This window comes from Lissotriton helveticus, chromosome 1_1 (assembly GCF_964261635.1).
Source record: "Lissotriton helveticus chromosome 1_1, aLisHel1.1, whole genome shotgun sequence".
NCBI classification, from domain to species: domain Eukaryota; kingdom Metazoa; phylum Chordata; class Amphibia; order Caudata; family Salamandridae; genus Lissotriton; species Lissotriton helveticus.
The window spans coordinates 1,056,674,278-1,056,701,103 of record NC_136057.1 but is presented as its reverse complement, the minus strand read 5'-3'; the positions used below and the strand labels follow the sequence as shown (position 1 = coordinate 1,056,701,103).

Below are 26,826 nucleotides of genomic sequence, written 5' to 3'. Positions count from 1 at the left end.
GGGTGGGTGTGGCTCTGGGTGGGTGGGTGTGGCTCTGGGTGGGTGTGTGTGGCTCTGGGTGGGTGGGTGGGTGGGTGTGGCTCTGGGTGGGTGTGTGTGGCTCTCTCTGTGTGTGGCTCTCTCTGTGTGTGGCTCTCTCTGTGTGTGGCTCTCTCTGTGTGTGGCTCTCTCTGTGTGTGGCTCTCTCTGTGTGTGGGTCTGTGTGTGTGGGTCTATGTGTGTGTGTGGGTCTGTGTGTGTGTGTGGGTCTGTGTGTTTTTGTGTGGCATTTGCCAGAGATTTAACTATTGGCATTGTAAATGACAATGCCATTTATTTATCTGTTTTCAAAACCAACACATAAATACAAATTTTGTCATTTACAATGCCAATAGCTCAAACTTTTCAAAAGGCGAAACCATTGCATTGTAAATGCTAGTTTTATATGTCATTCAATATTACAAATAGGTAGGTCATAGAAACATGTTCACGTACATGGTACAACACCACCAACAATAATCTTCTGACTTTGCAACATTGAGTTATTCCAATATGCGTTCTTTACGTTTAAAAGTACGTTTATTAATGAGAAAATAAAGTAACAATACATAATACAATAAAGCAATAAATAGTCATATGCAACCAGTTAGAATTGAGGAACAAAGTGATTAGGGATAAAAGTCAGATTAGCATACTTTAAAGGCGAGGGCGAAGAGAATATATAAATTCAATTGGTGTAAACAAAAGGAGGTTACGATTTCAGACGGAGAATATAATAAAAGGTTTAAAATGCTCATAATATAGTAACAACAAAAGGAAAGTCATGGAGGTTGAGAAACCTCTTGTTGTATAGGTGTTAGGGAGAAGGAACGTTTAGCACTAGCATCAATAAACAGCGTGATAGGTAACCATGAATCCAAGCGCTTTGAAGCCATGTGAATCTGGTATACAAAGGCTGTATCTAATTTATGATTATGGCAAACAGCATATCACCATGCTTGATAGGATAGTTTGGTGTAGTCTATCCAATGTTTGGTTATTTGTTGAAACGCAACTGCTATCAACAGGTATATAATCTTTGTGTTAGAAGTGCAATTGGTCCAGACAGGAGATAAACTTCCCAGAAATACATTAGAAACAGAGAAAGGGTTTCTAGACTCAAAGTTAATCTGAGGCCAGACACTCTTCCAAAAGTTATGAACAATCGGACAGGTAAAAAGCAGGTGATATAGATCTGCATGCAAAGAGGAACATGTCCAACAAGTGTCTGGGAGACCAGTGTGTCTTTTGTTTAAAATGGCCGGACATAACAAAAGCCTGTTTTATATAAAGAAAAGCATTTGGGTGGTATTTGCTTCTCTGGAAGATTTCCTAATTTTAGTCCATGTTTTGTTCCATAGAGTTGTTGACCAACATACCTTTAAATCCTGGACCCAGGAAAGTTCTACTTTTGTCTTTTCTCTTATAGTGCATGATGTGCGTAAATAATTATAAATAGTGGAAGCTTTTGCGTTAGTACAAATAAGAGAATATAAGTTATTGACAGCAGGTGTAGAGGTGAAAGCAACAGGAAACGTAAACTGAGTATAAGCAGATAGAATAGCTTGTTTCAGACGGTCATATGTAAGTTGGAAGGATGTAGGCAAGTTAAAGAGTCTGCTAGCTTGTGTAAAAGGCATTATCTCATCCTGTACAAACAGTTGATGTATCCAAATTAAACCTTTCTTTCGCCAGGTTTTCCAGTGCAAAGGTTTGCCACGTATCCGTACCAACTTGTTATGCCGTATTGTAGATCTGGGAAAAGAAAAAAAGTCTATTGGAGATGATGGCAGACTGGATTCCAAAATTTCACATGTATGTTTGAGTATTGGGGTAGATAGAGATTGTGACTGGTGGGTGGAAGATATATATTCTTGAAATGTAAAAGGGTAAAGAAAAGAACACTCCAGCTCAACCCATAACGGACAGTCCACTAAAGACTCAGCAAACCATCTTGAGAATTGGCGAAGTAAAAAAGACTTATGATATGTAGGGATGTCTGGAAAATTAACACCCCTTCCGCTTTTGGGCGTATCAATTTTGATAAAGACATGCGTGATTTCCTGATACTTCATAAAAAGGAGGATAACACAGAGTTATTTGTCTTAAAGAATTTTGAAGAGATGGATAATGTAATGTTAGAAATTGTGTACAGTATTATGGGGGCCAGCATCATTTTTATGGTGTTTAAACGACCTCACCTGGATAAGTATAAGGGATGCCATTTGGCAGTCAATGTGGAGATTCTTTCAATGCAATTATCCATACAGCGAGATATTGTATCTGAAATGGAAGGAGCTACATATATACCAAGTGAAGTTTGAAACACTAAAATCATCCTTAAAGGTGTACTTCATTAAAGGTAGTATTTTCCAGGTATCTATATTCAATTTATATCCGGAAACAGAGGCAAAAGACTCAACTTCTTGTAAGAAAGCAGGAATAGAGGACTGAGGTTGTGAAATGAAAAGTAAAACATCATCAGCATATGCTGCCAATTTGATGCGCGTATTTTGGAAATCGAATCCCTGAATGTCATGATTCTGCCGAATTCTGGACAAGAAAGGTTCTAGGGCTAAATTTAAGAGAAAAGGAGACCAAGGACAGCCCTGACGGACACCTCTGCCCAACTCAACAAAAAATGAAAATGTATTACCATTTGCACACACCGCTACTCTCGGATTAGAATAGAGAATTGATATTAAAGATATACTTTTAGGACCGAAACCAAACCATTTAAGTTTGTGAAAAAGGTAAGGCCATTCCACTCTATCAAAAGCCTTTACAGCATCTAAGGCCACTGCTGCCAGCGATTGGGATAAGTGGGATGACTTTGACATTATGTCAAAAAGTAAGCAGGTATTATGTGTAATGAGACGTTTTTAACAAATCCAGATTGTTCCTTTCCAAATAATTTTGGTAAATAGGATTCTAAACGTAAGGCCAAAGCCTTTGAAAAAATGTTGTAATTGACGTTAACTAATGAAATCCGTCAGTAATTTTTGCAATATCTTAAATCTTTATCATCTTTAGGGGTAAGGCAAATTAGAGCATATGAAAAAGAGGAAGCACCGGAGTGTAAAAAGAAATCCAAGAGGTTATATAATTTGGGGAGTAACAATTGTGCAAAATGCAAAAAAAACAACTCAACAGTGAAAACATCTGGTCCTGGAGCTTTGTCTTTTTTCAGTGTCAGGAAGTCAGTTAGTGGTTCCTTTTGTGATATGTCAGATTCTAAAGAAGTAAGATCTGGATCAACATCAGTAGGACGTTGAATACCAGAGAGAAGCTGAGAAATATGATGACCTGAAGGGAGGATTTCTGATGAATTAACGTGTCTTATAAAAGTGGAGGAATTTGTTCAGAATTTCAGTTTCCTTAAATTTCAATGTGAGTTTTTAGTCCATAACAGATTCTATATTAAGTTTGTTATGCTTAACTTTCAAATAATTAGCTAAGATTTTCCCAGCTTTATTTTGCCCACCATAAAATTTTGCATTTGACTTTAATAAATATGTTGAGGCATTATCTGGCGATTCCTTATTGAATTGAAACTTGACGTTTATAAGTTCAGATAAGCAGTCCTTTGATTTTGAAAAATACTAAGATTGCTCCAGTATCTTTATCTTGGATAAGATGGACTTAGTTAACTCACGTGAAATTTTGCGCTATTTGGAGACCCAGCCAATAATGAAATCTCTAGCTGTTGCTTTAAAAGCATCCCATATAACAGGAAAAGGTAAACTGTCGGATTGGTTAAGCAAAAAATATTCATTGGAAAAGCAGATAAAAGAGGAGGCAAATACTGGGTCTAAGAGGAAAGTATTGCTAAAACGTCATCTTTTTGGGGTGTTAGGTTTTTGTAGGATATCAAGTTGGATAACGGTAAGGGCATGATCAGATATTAGAATGGAGCCAATATCTGCAGCTATTAATGATTGGGAAATATTGTGAGATATAAACAGTAATCTAAACTGGATTGGGTATGATGGGTTGGAGAATAATAAGTGTATTCTCTTGTAAAAGTGGAGGAATTTGTTCAGAATTTCAGTTTCCTTAAATTTCAATGTGAGTTTTTAGTCCATAACAGATTCTATATTAAGTTTGTTATGCTTAACTTTCAAATAATTAGCTAAGATTTTCCCAGCTTTATTTTGCCCACCATAAAATTTTGCATTTGACTTTAATAAATATGTTGAGGCATTATCTGGCGATTCCTTATTGAATTGAAACTTAACAGGTAATCTAAACTGGATTGGGTATGATGGGTTGGAGAATAATAAGTGTATTCTCTTGTAGTGGGATTACATAATCTCCAAGCATCCATACATTTGTATTGTTGGATAGTCTGGATAAAAACTTTATCAGCCGTAAAAGAGATCATTGAGTTACGGTCTAAAAAGGGCTCCATGACTTGGTTACAATCACCTGCAAGGATAAAGTTATCGTCGATACAGTTTGCGATTTGTTGAGCCAAGGATGTCCAAAAAGCGGGATCTCCATTAGTGGGAGCATATTTGTTAAGTAGAGAAACCGGAGCATTCCCAATCAACAATTTAGTTAATAACCAACGTCCATCTTTTTCAGAACATTGAGAGAGTCATTTAACAGTAAGTGATTTATGACAAAGAGGTAAAACCCCACTGCGTTTGCCATCCCCTGGGGAAAAAACTCCCCTACCCATCCTTTTTCCATCTTTAAAGATTCCTCCACTGTTAAATGAGACTCCTGTATACAAGCAATATCAGCTTCCAACTTAGCCAAGTGAGTAAGAAGCCTTTGCCTTTTAATAGGCAAGTTCAAACCTCTGACCTTCCAAGAAACACATTTCAAAAACATGAAACGAGTGCAGACATGAATATAAGACACCAATCAAGATAGACTTTTTAAGCAGTAAAAAACATACCCTAAAACAGACCAATTATAAGCAGACTCAATTGAACAATACAAGAAAAATGAAAGAGAGAGCTAAAGGTTAAAGAGCGAATATGAAAGAAGGAATAAGGAAATACATTGCATATGTTAATGGGATAGGAAGAAGATAGAGGTAGGAAAAAGAGATAGAAACGAGAAAAAAGCAGAGGAAAGGGTAATAAAACCTACCTAGAAATACCAAACAAACAAAGGTGAGGGGGGGATGAAACCACAAGGAATAAATGGCATGCCCAAACTTGACGGAACGGGGGCGAAGAAAGACCGCACCAGATGTAATGAAACGTCAACAAAGATATAGGCACCAATAGACCTGTCCCATAAAAACGTCCGTCTGCCGCGCTTCCTTCGCCCCTCCCCGAGGAGCTTCACTTGGGCGCTGCCATCCAAACCACGCCCCAGCATGGGTTCTTAAACCCAACAACTACAGGTAACTTGTAAACTAGCCACCCACTCAGTTACCCCGTTACATCACCCACCCACACAAAGTCCATATGTTCTGATATAGTTATAAAACCTCTAAAGTGCACTCCAGGATCCATAATCGCACGTTGTTAGAGTGACAAGCTGGGGTCAATCTACTCCTTACTCTGACCACATGGTACAGTTGTCTTGACTTTGATGTAAAAATGTATTAGTTCCTTCCTCTAGGGCAGTTTACTGTCACATATGGGGTGATTGCACTAAGGAGAAGTTCCCAGTCAAGCATCCATTTGGGCCTAATGTGCCTACTGTTGGTCAAGAATTTGCATCTGTTAGCCTTGGCAAATTTATGTAGGCCTGTTCTCCATTGCCCTAGTTCAGGAACTGCTGGTGATCTCCTGTTCATGGCTATCTAGCAATTAGCGAGGGCCAAGGCAAAATTTAGACATTTAGTGTTATATCTATTGGCTATATTTCTAAATATAAACCCTATCAAGTGGATTTTTGGTGACTTTCTTTTCCCCATCCACTATGATAGACAGTAATTGACCTCCTTGCACCTGCACCCAGCAAGACCAGACCATGCAGCCCCTTCCTGGCGTCACCGAGGGTTTGCCAAGAGTGGTTGGGATACATGGTTTGCCAGAGTGCTGCCGTCGTGTGTTCTGTGGATGTAATAAAATTGAACAAGCTTGAGGCATACATTTATTGTAATGTGGGGTACCTGCTGTAGAGCTCAGTTCCAGTCTGCATCAGTAAGTACTTTATCCATGTCTTCTGCCTTAAGGTAATCAAAGGGTTGTATCTGATGGCACTTATCACTCCGTAGACCCGTGCTATAAAATGTCTGATGTTCCCCATTGTCCAAAGCGTCTGCATGAGTATGCCTGTTGATGGTTCCAACCCACTCCCCTATGTAAATGCGGTGGCCTTGATTAACGTTGCATGGGGCAGGAACTGCCCAGAGGGATGGTAATGTAATTGTGGCACTTCAGTAAATGACATGAGGTGTCTGGATTCATAAAGATAGCCTAGTAATGTTATCCCTGCTCGGGCCCAGTGAAGAGCAGGAGTGTCCTCAGGAAAACCTATAGTGCATATGGGGGGTGTCACACCAGGCCTCCAGCTCAGATACAGGTGCCAGTTGTATCACGCTGCCCCCGGAACATAGATGTAGTCTGAACTTTGCATTTCTTGTGCAGCACATATTCACCAATATCCATGAGGGCCAATCCACCAATTAAATAGGCAAGCTCAAACCATTCTGCCACACGGTAGTTGGCAATACTTGTGTTCTTGTGAGGAAGAGGATGTGTTACATCTGCATCTTTGTTGTAAGGGAAGGTGATGTTATATCTGTGCCCTGTGATACTGTTCAGCCTGTATGAGTGATGATGCATGAATGAAATGTTACGTGTGGAGTATTTGTTGTCTGAGTTATTTTGGGTTGGAGGCTGAGCAGAGAAGACTTTGTGCCTGGTGAGGTGCCCAATTGATAAACTTACATATTTTAAGTACTTTTTAAACTTGAGTGGAGGCGCACAAATATGAAGTCCAAAGCAAACAGGTTCTATTTCCAAAGTTCTTGTTTTTATTTATACAATTTTTTTTTGAGTGCAGTAGTCCAATGATTTCATCGTATACAAAAGGGAATTGCTCAGCCAACGCGTTTCTCTCCCATACAGGGAGCTTCCTCAGGGCTTTTGGCCTGATTAGGGCCTTACGACTGTGTAGTGCAAATTCAAGTTATCATCATGTGGATAATGTTTATCAAGGAGAGTCGGCCCCAAAAGTTTTTTAAAAATAATTTGCGATACCTCCTGTTGTAGGGTGTGTCACAAAGGAGGGCCCACATCTATTCCCATACGGAGGGGAGAATTTCTTTTTGTTGAGATTAGTGATTAGTAAGAGTCCCTGGATCAGAACCTTAAGGACAATATATTACGAATCTAGACCCAGTTTTCAATGCATCAGTTCGGTTCTTTCCGAAGTGGTAGAGTCAACTTATTATGTGTAGCTGTCGATTCAGCTGTTGGACGGTGTCCCTGATTCAGGACTTCAGGTCCATCTGCATCGTCTCCCCGTGTGGCGTATCCACAGTCGGATACGCCACACGGGGAGACGATGCAGAGGGGGTGGGGTCTAGTACCACCACTCCCATGTATACACATCATCTTGCCCCCAATGCAATTAGTTGAACATATCCTGGAGCGAGGGCCCTGCGCACTGGCACTATCCCAGTGGCGTGCCCCTCCATTACCTCAACAAGCATTAAACAGGATACACCTGCCTTGGTGACACATGACCCTGACAGAGCATCTCTTACTGACCATACAGTATGCACCTCTACATCTTAAGGACTAATAGTCTGGGGTCTTCACCTAAGCGCAGCAGCAAGAACACATGCTTACGCACACTTTAGAAGGACAGTACTCAGCACATTTGGATATCATTATAATGCATTGCAAGTACAGCCCCTAAAGGCATCACAGATAAAATCACAGGATTAAGTAAATACAGTCAGACACCCTAGCAGGAATGTCTAGTCACTTAATTCCACTTTGCTTATGACATCCACCATAATCATGTACTTCACCTTAAACACATGAACTCCAGTCCTTCTATGAAGAATAACCTTAACAAAAACATTGGTGGTGCAATTACATCTCTTCTGCCAGTCATCGACAATTTCAGCCCTTCACTTCATGAAGCACTTTTCAACCACCCTCAGCTTAAGAACAAAAGTTCCAGCCCAGAAGGTTTGAAATGCATGTAGAGCCCTTGAGGGGTTATCCTTTTCAAGTCCCCATGACACTTGGGGTGGGACTTTCCTCTTTGTGCAGGGGGGATACTGCACTTCTCTAGAAGCCCCCCCAGCACCTTAGCACATGTGTGATGGTGACCCCATTTTCCTGGGGCCACCACAAGCCAAGAAAACGCTGAATTGCCCTTGCAGGCCGGTCCTGGCCTGCAAGGCATTATGGGTGTTGCCGCATATCATAGAAGCGGCTCCCCCGCTGCTTCGCAGGGAGCTGCGATCTCACTGTGGCTTTCGCCACGTCTCCCGTCCTTGATGTGGGGGGGCGGTCCCACCCGGACCCCCAGATGACTGGCTGCGGCTCGATGGGGGCCCGGTCCCACCCGGACCCCCAGGTGATTCCCGGAAGCTCGGGGAGCCCACCCCCGGCTGCTCCTGCTGGTGAGTGATGTTGCTTTTCGTTTCCGGGAGGCCCGGTCCCATCTGGACCTCCCGCGAGCTCCTGCGCCTTCAGCAGCCCAGGGAGCCCACCCCCGGCTACTCCGGCCGGCTCCTCGCGCGGTATGCACCTCCGTGTGCGGCCGAGGGAGCCGGCATCTTCATTCTGGTCTGCCCGCTCCGGCGGGCAGACACAGGTTCCCGCTGGTGCCGGCGGACCTCAGGGGAGTGCAACGGCACTCCCCTGCCTCCGTCCAGCTTCGGGGCCCGGGATGGGGTCCCCATGACACTTGGGGTGGGACTTTCCTCTTTGTGCAGGGGGGATACTGCACTTCTCTAGAAGCCCCCCCAGCACCTTAGCACATGTGTGATGGTGACCCCATTTTCCTGGGGCCACCACAAGCCAAGAAAACGCTGAATTGCCCTTGCAGGCCGGTCCTGGCCTGCAAGGCATTATGGGTGTTGCCGCATATCATAGAAGCGGCTCCCCCGCTGCTTCGCAGGGAGCTGCGATCTCACTGTGGCTTTCGCCACGTCTCCCGTCCTTGATGTGGGGGGGCGGTCCCACCCGGACCCCCAGATGACTGGCTGCGGCTCGATGGGGGCCCGGTCCCACCCGGACCCCCAGGTGATTCCCGGAAGCTCGGGGAGCCCACCCCCGGCTGCTCCTGCTGGTGAGTGATGTTGCTTTTCGTTTCCGGGAGGCCCGGTCCCATCTGGACCTCCCGCGAGCTCCTGCGCCTTCAGCAGCCCAGGGAGCCCACCCCCGGCTACTCCGGCCGGCTCCTCGCGCGGTATGCACCTCCGTGTGCGGCCGAGGGAGCCGGCATCTTCATTCTGGTCTGCCCGCTCCGGCGGGCAGACACAGGTTCCCGCTGGTGCCGGCGGACCTCAGGGGAGTGCAACGGCACTCCCCTGCCTCCGTCCAGCTTCGGGGCCCGGGATGGGGTCCCGGGCCCCCTCCATGACTTTGGGGCCCGGGGATGGGGTCCTGGCCCCCCTCCATGACTCCGGGGATGGGGTCCCGTCCCCGCTTCTCTGCAAATCTTCACTTTTCGGCGAGGGTCTGGGTGGGCTCCTGGCACCCCGCGGGGGCACATTCACGAGGAGCACGACGGCGCTCCCCCAGCTTACTTCTTCGCGGGGAGGCGCAACGGCACCCCCCGCCGCCATCTTCAGTGGGGGCCAGGGTGGGCAGAGGCGCCTTCATGGGGAGCACGACGGCGCTCCCCGGCTTTACTTCTCCTTGGGGGCAGCCCCCAGGACCAGACCCACCCGGGGGCATCGCTGAGACCGGCGGCTGAGCCCCACGCTCTTCGTCGTCGGTCTTCTTAGGGGTCAAATGTCGCCTACCTTCTGGGGGCCATATCTCAGCCCCTGGGGTCCGATCTGCCCCATTTTTGCATCTTCTTGCTCCTGGTGGCGTCCCCAGCCACTGGGAGCACTCTCCTTTGCTTACCAGGTCTCCAAGAGGGTGCATTTTGCAGGAAGCGGTCTTCACTGGCTCCCTGCGCCTTTCTTCTTCCTGCGCAGAGGCCTCTTCTTCTGCGCACTGGTCCTGGGCTCTTCTTCTGGCGCTGTTAGGGGCCTGGGGGGGCAGTCAGGGGTGTCCTCCTTCCAGCGGCCCATTGCGCCAGGCTCCAGCACCTTCTGCCTCAGCAGACCGCACCCCAGAGAGAGCTTCTCTTCCTGTGCAAGGACTTTTTAAAAGTTGAGTAGGGGGCTGGTAGGAAGTATCTGGGTGTCCTATCAAACAGTGACACCTCACTTCCCTGCCCCCTCCCTCCTTCTTGTCCAGCCTCTGGGTTGTTCAAAATGGAGTCGTCCAGTGTCTCTGGCCACATGGCCTCTGAAACCCAACTACTTCCCCCTCGCTGCCTTCACATAGTTCAGGTTGCTTGTTCAGCTTGGTGCCTTGCACCCAGCGACAGCAGTTGATTGACTGGCTTATAGCTCCACCTATCTTTTTCCCTTGGAGGGAAGATCTTCGCTCTGGGAAGAAAGGTCATTAATCTAACTTGCCATGGCCAGACCCCAGCCAGGGACTCGGAGAAATATGACATTTCTGGACGACCCAAAAGCAGTACAAATATGACTTTGGACTCTGCAGAATACTCATTTTCACATCTGCTACACTGGACATTAGTGCGTGTCGGGAATCTGTAAGCTTTGTGGAAGTCATTTTAGCCATGGGCCCCACATCCCCATAGGGAAATAATGATGTGAAAACACACTAAGCCACACTGACTTTCCCTGGCATGTTCCTTTCCAGTGTATAAAGCCTATTCCATGTCACCACCCAATTCTGCCTAAGTCCTGCCACACCATTCACTCTGTAGCTGCTCCTGGACTGCGCACGCTAGGAATCTCCCCTGCGCAGCTCCTACACGTGTGCACACGCATGTACACCCGTGTCTGCATGTAACCAGCACGTTGTCCCATACTCCAGCTGTTGCGCAGCGGCCTAGTCAAGCCGGGGGTACACCAGTAAAATCTCCATGCAGTCTCCTTCATTATGAGTTCACTGTGGTCGAGTCCCAGATTATGAGGCTCCCCCACAGTAAAAGCTCAACAATTAGGTGCTCAAAAAGCGGAAAAAAATCCGGGCGGCCCATAGTGTCAGAACCACCTTCTAACACCATGTTTCTATTTTCAAGATCTTTGTGGGCTTTCTGCAAATGAAAGATTTCACGAAAATTAAAACGTAGAAATATCAGTTAAAAAGGAAATTTTAAGTTAGTAAGACTGAACCTTGACACAGCTCATGAGCTTTAAAGACACGCCGAAGGATCCAACTACCACCGATTCATCTACCCCCATAATTTCAAAGTAAGCTGCATTAGTAACAAAGACAACAGTAGTGATTTATTTTAAAATTTAAACAGTTATTCTCCATAAAGTCGGTAACATGTACACTATGAAGATAACGTTCCCGGGATGTTAAACTTCTTTTCAGCCATTAGCCTGGAATGAAAGTGAAACACTCTGAATACCAATTTTGACCACATGCCTGAACACTTTTGACATAATCAAATAATTATATCATCCTCAATATCTTTGTTTCTACCCAGGGCCTTATTTATGCTGACTAGCAATCGAATGCAGAGTGAGTTGTATTTTTCTCCGTGAATATTCGCACTAAATTGAAATCTAGGTATTATTAAGTGAAAAGAGTAAATAGGGTCGACCCTTGACCTTCAAATTTTCCTGCCACTTTAAAAATGTACGCAGGACATGCAAGTTTAGCAGGTAGGCTTCGCAGTTACATGAGCTATGAGATGCTCCAGCCCCTTTTGGGTTGCATTCCGGGATTTGCAGTCCTGGTTGCAAAATTAGATAAACCAAACTACACGTTTTAGCATGTTAATAAGCAAGCTAGACTGAGGGAGCCAGGCACGGATCAAGGTAGCTCGCAGGCAGGAAACATCCTTTACAACGAAACTTTTACAACGCAGTGCTTTTACAACGCAGGTTTTACAACGAAAACCATTACAACGCATTGCGCTGGGGGACGCTCTAGGATAGGGAATAGATTTAATTTACTATCCAACACCTTCCCTATTGTCCACGGGGACTGGAGTTGGAATAGTAAATTAAACTATTCACTATCCAGCACCCCAAAGCGCTATGCGTTGTAAAGGTTTGCGTTGTAAAAACTGCGTGGTAAAAGCATGCGTTGTAACGCCATACATCCTCGCAGGCCTATGAACGAAGTTTACCAAAGTGTTAAAAAAGAGATGTAATTAAAGTTACCTTCAAATATGCCACCTGTGTTGTCACGCGCAGTTTGTGTTTAATGTTTGCTCCAATGTTAGTTTAGCAGATCAGCAACTGGGGTGAAATAATTTAATATGAATTCAACAACGAATTCCATAAAACGGAAACCGAAGTCTGCAGATTACACCTGAACAGTGCAAAACATAGCTGGCAGGAAGAGGAACCATTAATCTCAGTCAGATGGACACCAGGCTTCTAGTTGCCAGGATAGTGAAAGGAGGCAGGCTTTTCTTAAAATGTTTTATAGATGTAAAAAAGCTGAATCTTTCAATAGCAAAATACAGCTCATGGTAAACTTACTTAATCGATGTCTATTTATTCCTAATAATTAAATTTCCTGTCACTAGCACGTGTAAAATAAATAGTATTTGCGTTGTATCAAAACGTATTTTATTTTATGTCATTACTTCACATGCTTTAATCTCTCAGAATGAGCATTTTATCATGTTGCTTTGGTTGGCAACTACGAAGTGCCCCTTTGGATGTAAATATAATCATTTGCAAAATAGAAATAAATGTTAGTGTTTCCTAGTACAACCAGTGTAACCTATCTCTGCAGTGATACCTTTAGCAAACTTTAGATCTCTGGGATTATTCGGATTTGGTTGTAGTATAAATGCTTTTCTGTAGCATGAAAATGAAGAGAAGTAATTCCTTTTAAACTGTCGCTCCCACTTTGGAGAGTGTCAGTGTGAGAATTAATAGCGTCTAAAGAGAGAATGTTATTGTAGTCAACCTAAAAGTATTATAAACAATTCTAAAGCCAAAGTACATAACTTCCTAGTCAGATTATTTGGCATTTGTCTAGTCCTATTGCTCATATCTTGACATAAATGTAAGTAGAAGCAAGTGCTAGACGCGTCCTTAAGATTATTAAATGTTTAAGAAATGTTTGAGGCACAGAATTGGATTTTTGTATCTTGTGTTTTCAGATGCATATTTAGTCACACAGAAGCCTTATTTTACTTGCCCGCTGTCTACTTCCATCATTTTGTGCTATTGTACTCTTGTTTGTTCTGCATACTTTTTAAGTATTCCAGCAAACCCTAATAATGAACTCTGCAAAAATCTGTCTCCTTAATTATAGAGAAAACCTCTGACTACGAACATAATGTCAAGGCTTGTGAAACATGAAGAGCCTGTTGTCAAGAATCACAAGGACTTTGAGGGTGGAGGGATTGCAAAACCAGAGCCACATGAGATCACAGACAGAGAGCATCCTGAAAATGATCTGCCATCTGTCAAAGTGCAGTCTATGGAAAGAGAAGCACTTGATGGACAAGGATCCTCGGTCCAAGAGCAGCAGGACTCCAGGACTGGAGAGACTTTTACAGTGAAAAGGCTATCTTTCCAAGAGCATGACTCAAGTAATGATGCACATTTTGAAGGTGAAGAAACCTCTATCCTACAGCAGCCGGATATAAGAGATGGAGAAAATGTTCAAGCTCAAGAATTCTCTGTCATACAAAAACCAAACCCAATGGACATTGAGCCTAAAGATAGGGTTGAAACATCTGTTCAAGAGCATCAGAGTGTTACAGACAGAGAGACACTTGAAAGTGAGAATCTGTCTTCTCCAAAGCTACAAGAAGCTACGAAGGTGCAAAGTCTTTTAGGAGAGGAGTCATTTGTGATAGAGCTACATGAGATTATGGAAGGAACGAGTACTGATGGAAATAAGCCTTGTTCACTAGAGCGGGAGGTAGTATCTCTTAAAGGAGGGGAACCACGTCTCCTGGAGAAGCCAAATTCTGACATGAGGCAAATCCCATCATTTATTCATTCATTCATTTCATTTATTCATTCATTCAGCTCCAGTGAGGAAGAGGTTGTTCGAGGAAAAGAACAGTCTGGCCAGTGCCAGGCAAACCTCACAGAAGCTCTTGAAGAAGAGAAGCCGTCTCTTCTGGTTTCTGAAGAAACTAGTATTAAAGGAGAGAACATAAATAATTTGGCAAAGAGAAACAGCACTGGAACAAAGGAGAGAACAGCAGGCATAGTTCAAATGGGTGGCAGGTTACAAACGGGAATGAATGAAAAAGACATGACTTCAGGGGAGGAGAGCACACATAAATGCAGAAACAAGCTGCAGGAGAAGAAGGTTACAGAAGAAATCCCATCTAAAGTTTGTTCCCAAACTCCCCACAATGGAACACAGATTATACAAGGGGGGGACGCTTCTCACTGGCATCTACCAGACTGCAATAATGGAAACACTAAGACGTTGGCCAGGAACTTACGGCACTTCGTGGAGAGAAGCGGCTCATCGGTAATTGAAGTAGGGAGCCCTGAGGCAGCAGGACCAGGTATGTACAATTTGAATTTACTTTGAAGCAGTTGTTTCTAATTATTGTTGACAACATAACAGATGGTCTGGCAAGCCAGAATCACTTGTTATTCTGATTCCCCACAGCCCAATTGACATGTCTGACTGTTTCATATTTGAACTTGTCTTCCCTATATTCCCCTTGAGCAAAGCAGAACTCAGCATCTTTTATTTTAATTATTTATATCTCACCCACTTGAAAAGTTTCTTAGGGCAAACCAGTCCCGAGAGCATTAGACAATATTTACAAGTTTTTCTAGATGAACAGTGCATAAGGTAGCCATTCAAGTAGCGATTTGTTTAAAAGATACAATGCATATTAAACAAATTAATAATTCTTATATCTTATATTATTTAAAATAGTTTATTAAGTGACTGCAATGAAGAAGTTGAAATAAAATCCTGTACTTGGTGTAGGTGGGGGCGTATGTGTGTGTTTGTGTGTGTGTACATAATTGTGTACGTACACTTGCATCCATGTGCACCAATGGGTTTTGTAGGCCAGATTAAGGATGGTGCTCTTCAGGTTGATATCAGTGTAGGCAGCTTGTGTCTGGAGACCCCGATAAGGCGCCCCATGATGAAGGCCGCTGCCTGCTTACTGTGCACTGTAACAGGGTTGAGGCGCTTACACTAGGAGGTGCTGTGAAGCAGAGAGGGAGCAGAAGTCTGGCTTATGATTTGTGGCCACCTTTTGGCTCCTGGAGACCACGGCCCGTGACCGTGGGTTTGGTGGCACTTTTCTATCCTTGATTTCAGCAGGTATTTTGGATTGGGACGACGCAGCTTTATGCCACTTGCCGAGATTATAGAGGCTGTCATATTTTTTAATTACCAATAGCAGTTTCACGCATTTCTGCACTCTTGCAGCGGCTTTTGCCACTTGTGTAAAAGCTGTACAACTGCACCCTCATGTCTTGAACTTGTATTATTGCAGCGTTGAAGGGTATTGAAACTTTGACAAGGCATTTGAAGATTTACTGCCCTAAATACACATCCTATGAGGACTGGGTGGCTGCCAAGATATTGGCTCTGCTCTCTTAGAATATTCTATCTCCTTCGTATTTTAATGGGATAGTTTCACTGCCATACCAGCTGTGCACAGCCTTACCTCTTGCTATGTGAGCTATAGAGTGGTCCAATATCTGTTTCAGTATCAAATGGACTGGTATTTGGTCCTGTGCTTTATTTCCCCAAGTGTGCCGTAGAGCATAAACTTCCAGGTAACTATCGTTATCATAAAAAAACACAAGTGCTGCAGTTAAAACAGCTGCAGTTACACTGAAATCACTCGTGGCAGAGCTGATGAGCATTAAATTCTCTGGTACCACAGAGGAACATTTGTTGGTAAAACCAAACTAGAAGTCAAGTAGAGTCTATAAGTGAAAGCAAAGCGAGACTCAACCTCATACCACCACTCTATCTCCAAAGAGAAGGCATCAAGATGCAAGTCATACTCCATTGAGGTCGCCAGTCACTCAGTGGGTTCCTCAACTCATTCAGACACTCACAAATTTCAAGGGCCTACGTCAACCCGGAAGCACAATGCCACCTTCAAGGAGGCCATGCTGCAAAGTTTCGACACACTTTTGACTCAATCTGGTGCTACTTTAGGCCCCATGGAACCACATGGCCTGCAGTCGGGTTATTTCCATCAGGTCCACCCCTAGTGTCGTCTGTTCCCCTTGGGACACTTTACTGGGCCTGCACCAATGCCAGCACAAGCTGCTACTCTAGGCCCACGGTCCACTCAGGTCCCAACTGCTCTGACACCTGTAGCAGCACCACAGGCACTGGCAAAATGCTCCAGCGCTGACATTGGTGTCGGACCCTGAACCATTCCTTGCTTGTGTCTGACTGTAATCCAACAGTATTGTTTTCTCCCGCCAGTCCAACACTGTGATCTGTAAATGCTGCTTGTCTGCTGAATTTTGCATGCATGCCCTTTGAGATATGGGCAGCAAGATATTTCCGGCAGTCCCGGAAGACCTTGGGTCCTGTTTGGCCCAGACAATTCACAGTGGACAGGACACAGCAAAATATGTTATCTGCACAGGTCTGTGGAAGGCAGTCTGTACCAGTGTTGTCTTTCGCTGTCACACGTGGATGTGATCCACAGAATTCTCTGTCAATCTACAAGTGTTCTTCATGGATATGGTTTTCATGGATACCCTCTCTTCAGTGAGAAGGCAGAACGTTAGAACGCTTTATAGACAGCAGAGCTACAGTGTGCTGCGTGGGGCTGTTGCTCCTTACCAAACGGTTTCAGTGTCAATTCTGAAAGCTTAGAGATATTCCAGAGGGCTGGTGTATAGGCAGAGACAGCCTTGCTAACCAGAGACAGCTGTCCTAACCAGTGATGCAAAAGACACCCAAGTCTTTTTGAGGCCGTGGACATGGGTCTGGCACGCAGCGTGAGACCCAGCAGGGGTATCAGTCCTCCAGTTTGTCATCCCATGCTAAAACATTCACCAAACTGCTTTAGTTTGCCCTTGGTGGTGCATCAGCAATGTGTGTGTGTGTATGTTGGGGGGGGAGGGGTCAGGGAGGTCAAGATTGAAATACTACTTCCGTGTTGGCAATCCATCACATCTGACAGATAGGTCTTTGTAGTTGTCCTGCCTTTCCTCTCCTACCTCCCCACTATCCCTTACACACCAGAGCGAATACCAGATGAGCACCTGTCTATTTCCCTGCAGCAGGTGTGGGTGTTGCTCTCTAAAGGTTCCAGCACACCGTTGGTGGACTTGGAAAAAGAGGGGATTGTTACTTTTGCTATTCCATCGTTCCGAAGAAAGATGGGGCCCATATGCCTAATCTGGACCTTCAGCCTCTGAATGCCTTGCTGCGGATTCAACATGCTAAACCTGCCCCAAATTCTGTCTGCTCTGGACCTAGGAGAGTGGATGGTGTCCTTAGACCAGCAGGACTTAAGATAATCTTTATTGTTCAGTTAATTAAAACCTACAATCGTTATAAGATCACAATTTAAAAGTATCATTAAATAAAAATCTGGTGTTTTAACTCTATGCAATCGTCCTTCATTAGTTTTTAAAACGTTAGACATACCTAAACACCAATATCAGATTTTTAAAAAATGCTCTAAAAATAATGAAACAAGATTCCATTACTAGTGCAATGTCTCCGGGAAACAGGGCTGACTACTTTGAATTGGTGCAGAGATCATCCTACAGACGATACTGAGCCAAAAGGGGCCGATGACGGGTCATATAGCATAATAGCCTTTAAAGTGCAAATACTCAGGAGAAAAGTGCTTGGTGCTTTGTTTTGATTTCTTTCATCATACGTTATTAGGGCGTACTAGGTCAAAGAGAGGAGGGCAACCAGGAAGTCCAAATACTCTGGAAAAAGTGCTTTGTGCTTTAGTTTAATTTCATTTCCACATATAGAAAATACTGGACCAACTAGAGGAAGACGACGGGTCAAGGGTCTCTAATGTTAATACTAAAAATGTCAATGACAGAAACTGCATGCTGTCTGGCCTGCAAATGGGTGCTTGGCGACCTGGGCATTCCAGTCCTAGCACAATGTCTACAGACTACTAGAGTCTCAGTCAGTTTGGAGACGTTTGCCAAATCATTGTAAAAGAGGACTCCTTAATATTTCTGTCTTTGCTAGTTTTGAGTCTGCGTTGCGTATAAAATAATACTATTTCCTGCAGAAAATCGCGTCCTCTCCTTGAAGGCAGGCTATAATCGCCTGCTGGCACGTGCTTATGCTGTTCCTAATAAAGTCCTGTCTCAGCAAACCTTTTCATTCCGTCTTTAGCGCTGGGCAGGTACTGACAATGTGGCAAAAATCTTCCTTTGATTAGTTACAGAGCCGTCATGATACCCAAGTTATAATGGTGACTCTTCCCCGGCTGGGTTCAGGGAGCCTAAAAAGGTGACTAAGTGAATGTCCGATAATTTGATGTACCGTACAGAAGGTGTTTCTTGTGAAGCATAGTGCCTCTGTGGATTTTTATCAAAGTGCCCCCTTCATTTATATTTTGATGTGAAGATTAGGTTACAGGTTTTTCTGGGGGGCGAAAGTGGGAGCAGACAGACTTTGCTGTTGATCGCAAAAGGGTGGCGAAGTAAGATCTATGAGAGGATGCTGTTTATGGTTACCTGAGAAGTGGGTCTAGCGTCATTGCTTGTAGTTGAAAAAGGGGCCATTGATGGATACGTAAGCTAATGGTTAGGCACCTGGACTTCTCTATGGATTGTTCGGGAATGGTTAGTAATCTCCGTAATGCCACCAAAAGTTGAATTGGATCTAATTGGATGAATTGAGTGTCTGCCAAGTTGGCTTTATTAATTGCTGGGCTATTTATTGGGCAGACTCTCTCTTATGCTCAGATCGCAAACTGAGGTGCCCAACGGTTGGTGACTGCCAACAGATGTAAGGCCTGTCACAGCTTAAAATGAGGGTTGAAGGCGTCTATGTTAGGATTATCTTCTTTCGCGGAATTTGTTCCTCTGAGTGAGACAACATCTTCTCTCAAGTCAACAGGAATTAATAGGCGGTCTGAAAATGGAGTAGACTTGATCAATCTGTACCATTAAAGGCCCGTTCGTAGTTTGTTCATTGTGGGATATTCTAAGCCACTTAAATCGTCTTTTGCAGGTTGAGTAATACCTGCAGGTGAACTTTCACTAGATCGGGGTTAGGGCAGGCTCACAGGCAGAAATTTAGTAATTGAGTTCATATAATGTTCGTCCGTCATGTCTCACCCAAGTCCAGCAGGTGCTTGCTAATGGAGGACCGAGTGGATGTGCTGCTCTGTTGGACAATGTTTCCACCTCTCTGTTGGTCAGCTTCATTTGAGTCCTCCGTTGTTAGTGGGCGGACAGTGGATCTTGCCATGATTAGCTGTGTGCTACTGGTCATTTATTGTCCATTGTTAATTAGGTGGCTTGAATTCTGCAGTCCAAAGGGAGAGCAATTGACATGCTTTATAGTTGTGGAGTTTTGAGCAGCTGAAGATCAGACTTCACTTACAGTTTTGTATATGTTAATACGAGTCTAGGATGCCTGTGATACATACCAGCTTGTCAAGGACCAGGCCACATGCGCAGGATGAAACTGGTTGAACTGCATCAGCTTGGGCATGCGGTATTAGTGAGTTTAATGATCCAATTTTTGAGTCAGTAGCCGTGACACACAGCCATAGTGTAAAGAAGTTCCACATGCAAGTCTAATTTGCTAGACTGGTATGTTAGAGTGTATTCAACGGACTGGAATGAGCGGAATATGACAACCCAGGTGTCATTTGCCTTCTCTTTCTGCCAAAGGATTGAGCTTTGAAGGCTGTCTGAATGGCAGCTATGGAAAGAGATGTCTGGGCTTGCTAATAAATGTGAGCCTATTAGACCCCAATAATCCCCAAATCTCAACCTGAGATGCAGGAAAAACCTTGTCTAGCAGTTCAAAAGAGGGAGTTCTTCTTCTTGGTCGAAAAAGTGCCTCTGGGCTTCTGCTCTCTGGCTGTGCTGTAAGCCACAGTGTTTTCACTGTGACAGGCTCGTCATTTTTGGGCTTGCCTAAGGAAGGAGCCAGATGGCCCTAGGGTAATGGATGATGTGCCTCCATGACGACATGGAAGCCCTTTCTGTTGCCATAGCGTAACCCCGGGCGTCTTTATTATGGGAGAACAATGCATCCATAGGGTATTTTATTAAGGTGAATTTGGTCCAAGAGTAATCCCGTGGTGCTCGAGGGTGGGCTGCCGGCGCCGGAGAAGAAAGTTTAAGCCCTGCATCCTGTTGGAGGATGCTTGTCATAAGCGTAGGCTCTGATGTATCAGATCCCAGAGCTTCTTGGCATCTAATGTAGTTAAAGCTCCCTTAGAGTACAGTTTGCAGCCCCTCCGAAGGAGCAAGCCTCACTGGCCTAACGCTGGCGCTTCCGCACCTTACAGAAAAGACCGAAGCCCTACAGCTCTACCTGCAGCCAATGTTGCCCTCTTGCGCCAAAGGCTGCTCATGACACTGCAGTTGCGTCTGTATCGCTGGTCAACAGGTTTGCGGCAGGCAGTGCAACACGTCAGGCTCCGCACTGCTCCTGTCCCACTCCCTACCGCTACCCACGGTCTCTAAAGGCCATGCCCGGGGGTGACTAGAGGTTGAAAATAGGTCCAAGCTTATGACCGCCACCCAAGGGGCCCAGTGCCCAAGGCCGGGGGCAGAATGCCAGTCAGGCAGAAGCCGGGGGGCCGCTATGAGCTGCAGAGCCGCTACAGAGTTGGTGCTGATGGAGTCTCGCTTAAATGCGTTTCCTAGGGCAGGGAAAATAAAAATAATATTGCAAAAAGAAACCCGGCAACCTCAGTCTTTCAATGTAAATTCACGCATACAGATGCTTATACAGAAAAAAATTATGGATTATGTGAAGAATAAGGATAACGAAAGAAAAAAGCACATTATGATAAACTGTTATAATCTGTAAATGATCAATTTTGGTATAAACCGTAATTGATTTACTAAACAGAGGGTGAATATGAAAAGAGTTTACAAAAATATGAAAATTCACAAGACCAAGTAGGAAAACAATCCTGATACGTACCAATCGGTTTTAAATTTACAATGTGGGTGTGCAAACAGTATGAATGACGGTATGCAAGAAAAGAGGAATGGTGTTTAATTTGAATTAATTTGTACTATTTTGTGACGTACAATTTGACATTCCAATAGGGCCCAGTACCAAGGCAATCGCACCAATGCCATCCAGGTCTCTGGGGAGAAGGCTCAAGATTTGCAGTTGTGGCTGTTCAAATATGATTGATCCAATAACAGACCGCTCTCCCTTCTTTCCCAGATCTGACAGTGGGGATGGATGCGTCCCTAATGCATTGTGAGATTAACTGGAGCAGGCAGTGATCAGGGGACTCTGGTCTTCAGAAGGGGGCATACTCTACCTCAATTTGATGGCGTTGAGTCATTCATCTCGTCTCAAGACCTCCCTGCCATCCAGCAAGAGGCAGTTAGTGCAGGTTCTTATAGACAACCTCTGCCGGTGATATTTGAACAAGCGGGACGGAGTGGGGTTGTTGTTCCGGTGTCAGGAGGGTCCTTGTCTCTGGAGGCGGTTTGAAGCTCTTGGCCATTTTCCTGACCGCAAACCTACTAGGAGAGTCACTGAATGCCAGAGCAGACAAACTGAGCAGGCAGTATTGAACAGACCACGAGTATTGTCTATATCTCGTGGTGGCAGTAGTAAACTTCCAATAGTGAACTTTTCGCCTCAGTTGAACACATGTTGTTGTGTGTTATGTGCATTAGAGTTTCCTCAAGAGCACTTGTTAGGGGATGCATTCCGGCTGGAATGGAACACTGGACTCCTGTACGTCTTCCTGCCTTTCCTTCTTCACGTTCTGAGAAAGATCAGGAATAACCCAGTCCAAGCTGGCCTAGTGGCTCGAGATTGGGCTTGGAGAGTGTGGTACCTAAACCTTGTTGGCATGAGCATCTGTCTTCCGATCCAGCTTCCACTTAGTGAGGACCTCTTTTCGCAACAACAGGACAGGGTTTTCAACTCCAAACAACGCAATCTACACCTAAATGTTGGAGAATGAGCGGCGGCAATTCCCTCCCTTTGATTTGCTGCCCCGAAGTAGTGAGTGTCATCCTTGCCACGAGGCACCTTTCCATAAATCAATTTGTGCTGGGAAAAATGTGCGTATGGTGTGGCGTTCGCAAGATTGACCCCTTATAAGCTAGGCTTGCAATATATTTAGGCTTTCCTGTTTTCAGTTTCTATTTTTGGTAAATTCTGGTGGTTTTTATTCCAGTGTTTTCATGGGATTATAATAGGTTAAAAATACAGTGGTTATCAGTGGTTACACATTTTCGTGCCATTAAAAACAACAGAAACAGTGTTTTTCCGGTGTTTATGGAATGTTTTGCTTTTATTATTGTTTGCTTTCTGCACTGATAGTGCATGGTATATAGACAGTGTATGTGTAGTGTATATGCGGTACAAAAAGATTTTTGCAAATTAAACTTACTGTAGTTCACCAAACAATACTTATTCAGAGAGTCTTTAGTCATGTGCTCTCGCTGTTTCATTCCCATGTAAACATCTCTGAAAAGGCCCTCTCAACATTGGCACTTAGGAAGGGCAACGCCAAAACAGCCAGTACACAATTTGTTAACTCTGGCCACTAATGTAGTTTTCCATGCCAATACTAGTGCACTTGAAGATTGCGATTCTCAAGGCAAGTTCTGCAACAATTGCATTAAGGTGGGCTTTTATGCCCTCAGAGTTATTGAAGCAGTCAAAAAAGAAGCAGCACTTTTGAAACTACAGAGGAAATTCCCATTTACGGAAGGGATCTAGAACTTGTCTGGAGTACCACAGTGAGGTTTCATTGACTTCAAATGCCATTGGTGGTGAAGGGACATTTCTATGTATCATTACAACCCATTTCTCATACATTGTAAAAAAAATCCTGAATTGCTCTTCAACATTACTTTGCTTACCAAGTGGTGGCAAGCACTCTAACATGGAACATGTTGCAGTGCCAAATTCACTAAAAGTGTCGCCCAGCCTACTCTACAGGAGATGTTTCACATCAACACCAATTATGCTGAACACATGGAAGACAAAAGGGTGTTTTCAGACTTAATTTAGTTTATTATGTCCACTACTGCAGTTATGTTTTCCTGTCAAACTCTAAGGATGCAGTAGAGTGTACTTTTTTCACATCACTATCAATATGCGACCAAAGATCCTCATATCTTTTGTATTTGGCATCATCACTCAGCAAAATCTGTAAATGGTTGCCACATGGATAATATAGCATTTATAGCATTGGACTGATAACTATCAGCTAAGGTACACAGTTGGGATGACTCATTCTTTGATGCAACACAAAGCATTAAATTATAAATATTTGCATTTTGTTCCTGTGCATAAGAAAACAGTGCACAAGAATGGACTAAAACGTCAATAGCATTCCTCATTTACTCTGAAGATTGTAAAGATGCTTTCAGCATACCAACTAACAAGTGGCAAAGATCTCTATCAGGAAAGCACTTCAGCTCGGGTATCAATTTTGACAAGTCATCACACAAAATGCCCATATACATAGCTGAATCACTGCAAATACGAACAATATCACTCTATTCTCCAGTATTAGGGTGTCTTTCATAGATTCACATGCTTGAATAATTCCCCGTCGTCGAAGTGGGAGTCCCACGGTACATAAAATAGTAGTAATCTATATAAATAAAATATATCATATATATATATATATATCTGCGTTCAACCTGGTCCCTAGAGACAAGATGTGGTTGGCACTAAGCAAAATGGGAATGCCTCCTGAATTACTAGATTTAACAATTAGGTTACACCAACATAACTTTGCGAGAGTAAGATGGGGATCTAAATGTCAGGTAACTGACTCATTCCCAGTAACGCGGGGAGTCAGACAAGGGTGTGTCTTGGCACCATCCCTATTCCTTCTCTTTATTAATCAGGTAGTGCAGTTCCTTTCGTCTGTTCCAACTGACGCCCCTGTATTGGGAGGGACTAAATTCCCACTTTTAATATTTGCTGACGATACTTTGATTTTGGCCAAAACTCAGGTGGGGTTACAAACTGCCATTAACAAATTTACGGAGTTCTGTAGTCTAAATGACTTAGAGATTAATGTCTCGAAAACTAAGTTCATGGTCTTCACAAAGCATAAACCACGTAAGGGTCATGTTACCATGAATAATGTAGCATTGGAACAAGTATGGGTAATGACCTATCTAGGTGTGTCTATTGATTATAGACTACGTTGGAAAGAACAGATCGAGGCCTTGTGCCTTAAATTAGCTAGGTTATCAGGGTGTCTTGTAAAAGAACAGCGCTGCTCCCTTACGAAAAGAGTACTACCAGCAACGAAAATTTATAAGGCTAAAATTAGTACAGCTATTCTTTATGGCTCAGACTTATGGGGTCATGTCGATCTTGCGCCACTGGATAAAATCCAGAATAAGTTTTTTCGTAGTCTGGTAGGTTTACCGCCCTCAACTCCCGCAATCCCCTTAATGTTCGATATGGGCTGCCATTCGCTTAAAAATCAAGCTCTATTTAGAATGGTTGCTCTATGGAGAAGAATTTGGTCTACCCCAGACTTGGCATTGTTCGCCAAGGAGCTTCTTGAGGTTCAATCGTCATTTGGCTCAGGGCATATACCCTGGTTTAAATCTGTTAAAGCAACACTTTTCAGGATGGGTTTACATCTACATTGGTCAGATCCAGGTAACCAAACCTTCCCCTCAAAGAAGGACTTTAAACTGCTGTTCTGGACAGTTGTTAAAGAAGATATGGTTTTGCTCTCAGCTGGTTCCTCATTAACTAGTTCCTTTTTGCTCCATAAAGTAGTTTCCGAACATGAGACTTATTGGGACAACATCACCAAAGGCCTAGATAGGAAACTCTATCATCAATTCAGAATAGGCTCCTTACCAATTAGAGAATTTACCAATAAATGGCAGAACAGTTTGACATTGCACTGTCCTTTTTGTATAGGATTTAATGAATCACTGAGCCATTTCCTATTTGAATGTCCTGCTTATTGTGCACCTCGCCAAAAGTGGCTTAAACCAGTTTGCCGTCGAACTAATGTACGGGTGTGTAAAGAAGCAATATACATCTTAAGAACAAATACAGCAGAATGGGTGTCCATTGGTGTGGCAAAATATCTAGGATGGGCTTGGCTCATCCGTGCAAAGCATATTAAAGAAGCTAAACAGTATAGTGCGCCACACCGCAGCCATCTGGCAACGTGTGGTGGAAAAAATCCTACGGAGGGCCCCCTTTCACAGGGAGCTGCCGATATGGATTATGGCCCCAGTGGTGGACATGGAGGTACACATGCCATTCCATGAATGGAGAGCGGGTGGGTGCGAACTGTTGGCAGATCTCTACCCGGACGACACGTTTCTCTCTATCGAACGGGCGACGGAGACGTTCGGTCTCGGTGAGGGCCAATTCCTACATTACAGGGGCCTCCATGCGTTGGCTCGGGACACTTGGCCGCAATTCCCTGAGGTGCCCCCTGTGTCCCATACCCTCAATGTTATCCTTTCCTGTGGTAGGGGCAGGAAGCTGATAACCCTACTGTACTCGGCCATGCAGCTGGACTCCACCCCACCGGTACTCCCGGCATGGGCGGCTTGGGAGGCTGACCTGGGGGTTGTACTGGACCCGGCACAACGCAAACGCATCGGTACCCTCACCCGGAAGGTGTCGTGCAATGCACGGTTCAAACTGACACACTTTAACTTTTTACACCGAACCTATGTGACTCCGGTTGCCTTGAAGCGTATTGCCCCGGACAAGCGCGATGACTGCCCTAGGTGTGGCGCGTCGGGTGCATCATTCCTTCATCTGGCGTGGGAGTGCCCGTTGGTTCACACCTTCTGGCAATCGGTGGTGGCGCACATTCGTAAGGTTACTGAACTCCGGATGGAACTGACCCCCCTTCACTGCTTGTTAGCCTTAGTCCCCAAGCCCAGGAGGTGTAATTTGTCCTACAAAATGTTACAACTGCTTTTAGTACTGGCAAGGAGGAGGGTGGCCATCACATGGATGGGACAGAGGGCCCCAGAGATGTCGCAGTGGCTTAGAGATGTTGGGGAATGGACCCTGGCGGAGGAAACCTTTATGCAAACAGTACGTAGGGATGTGAAGTTGCAGGACGACCTGCTTGCGTGGAGAATGATGCGAGAGGTGGGAGAGGCAGCCGAGGACTCGGATGGAACAAGCGCGGAGTTGTTCACCCCTGGGGACACAGGGTCTGAGGATGAGGGTGGTGGGGAGGGTGAGGGAGGGCAGTGAGTCGGGGGAGTGCCTGTCCGCACACGCACATGTAGGATACACCTGTGAGGAATTGTGTTTTAGTATCTGTACGTTTCATGCCTAATATACGTAATGATCGCTGCTTTATCTGCCGATGGGAGTGCCATAATGAGGTGAACGACCTGTGTACACATGTTTTAGTCACAAATGCCGAAGTTTTGGGGGGGGGGCTCCATTGGGGAGTTGGGGGGTAACCTGTATAAAAGAAAAAGAAAAAGCAGATTAGAATATCCTGCCGCGCAGTTACATAGCTAGGTTCAAGGCCTGGCTTCCATGTTACCACCTGCCGCCGCCC

The 26,826-nt window shown here is 44.5% G+C and overlaps 1 protein-coding gene across 1 annotated transcript in view; it reads left to right on the top strand.

Moving 5' to 3' along the window:
- The window catches only part of LOC144820752 (uncharacterized), a 134,575-nt gene that overhangs the window by 43,704 nt on the left and 64,045 nt on the right, over window positions 1-26,826 (top strand). The window contains exon 3 of the mRNA XM_078677957.1: window positions 13,434-14,652. Within this exon, the coding sequence (XP_078534083.1) occupies window positions 13,458-14,652 (1,195 nt within the window). The 5' untranslated portion in view covers window positions 13,434-13,457. The remainder of the gene's footprint in view (window positions 1-13,433; window positions 14,653-26,826) is intronic.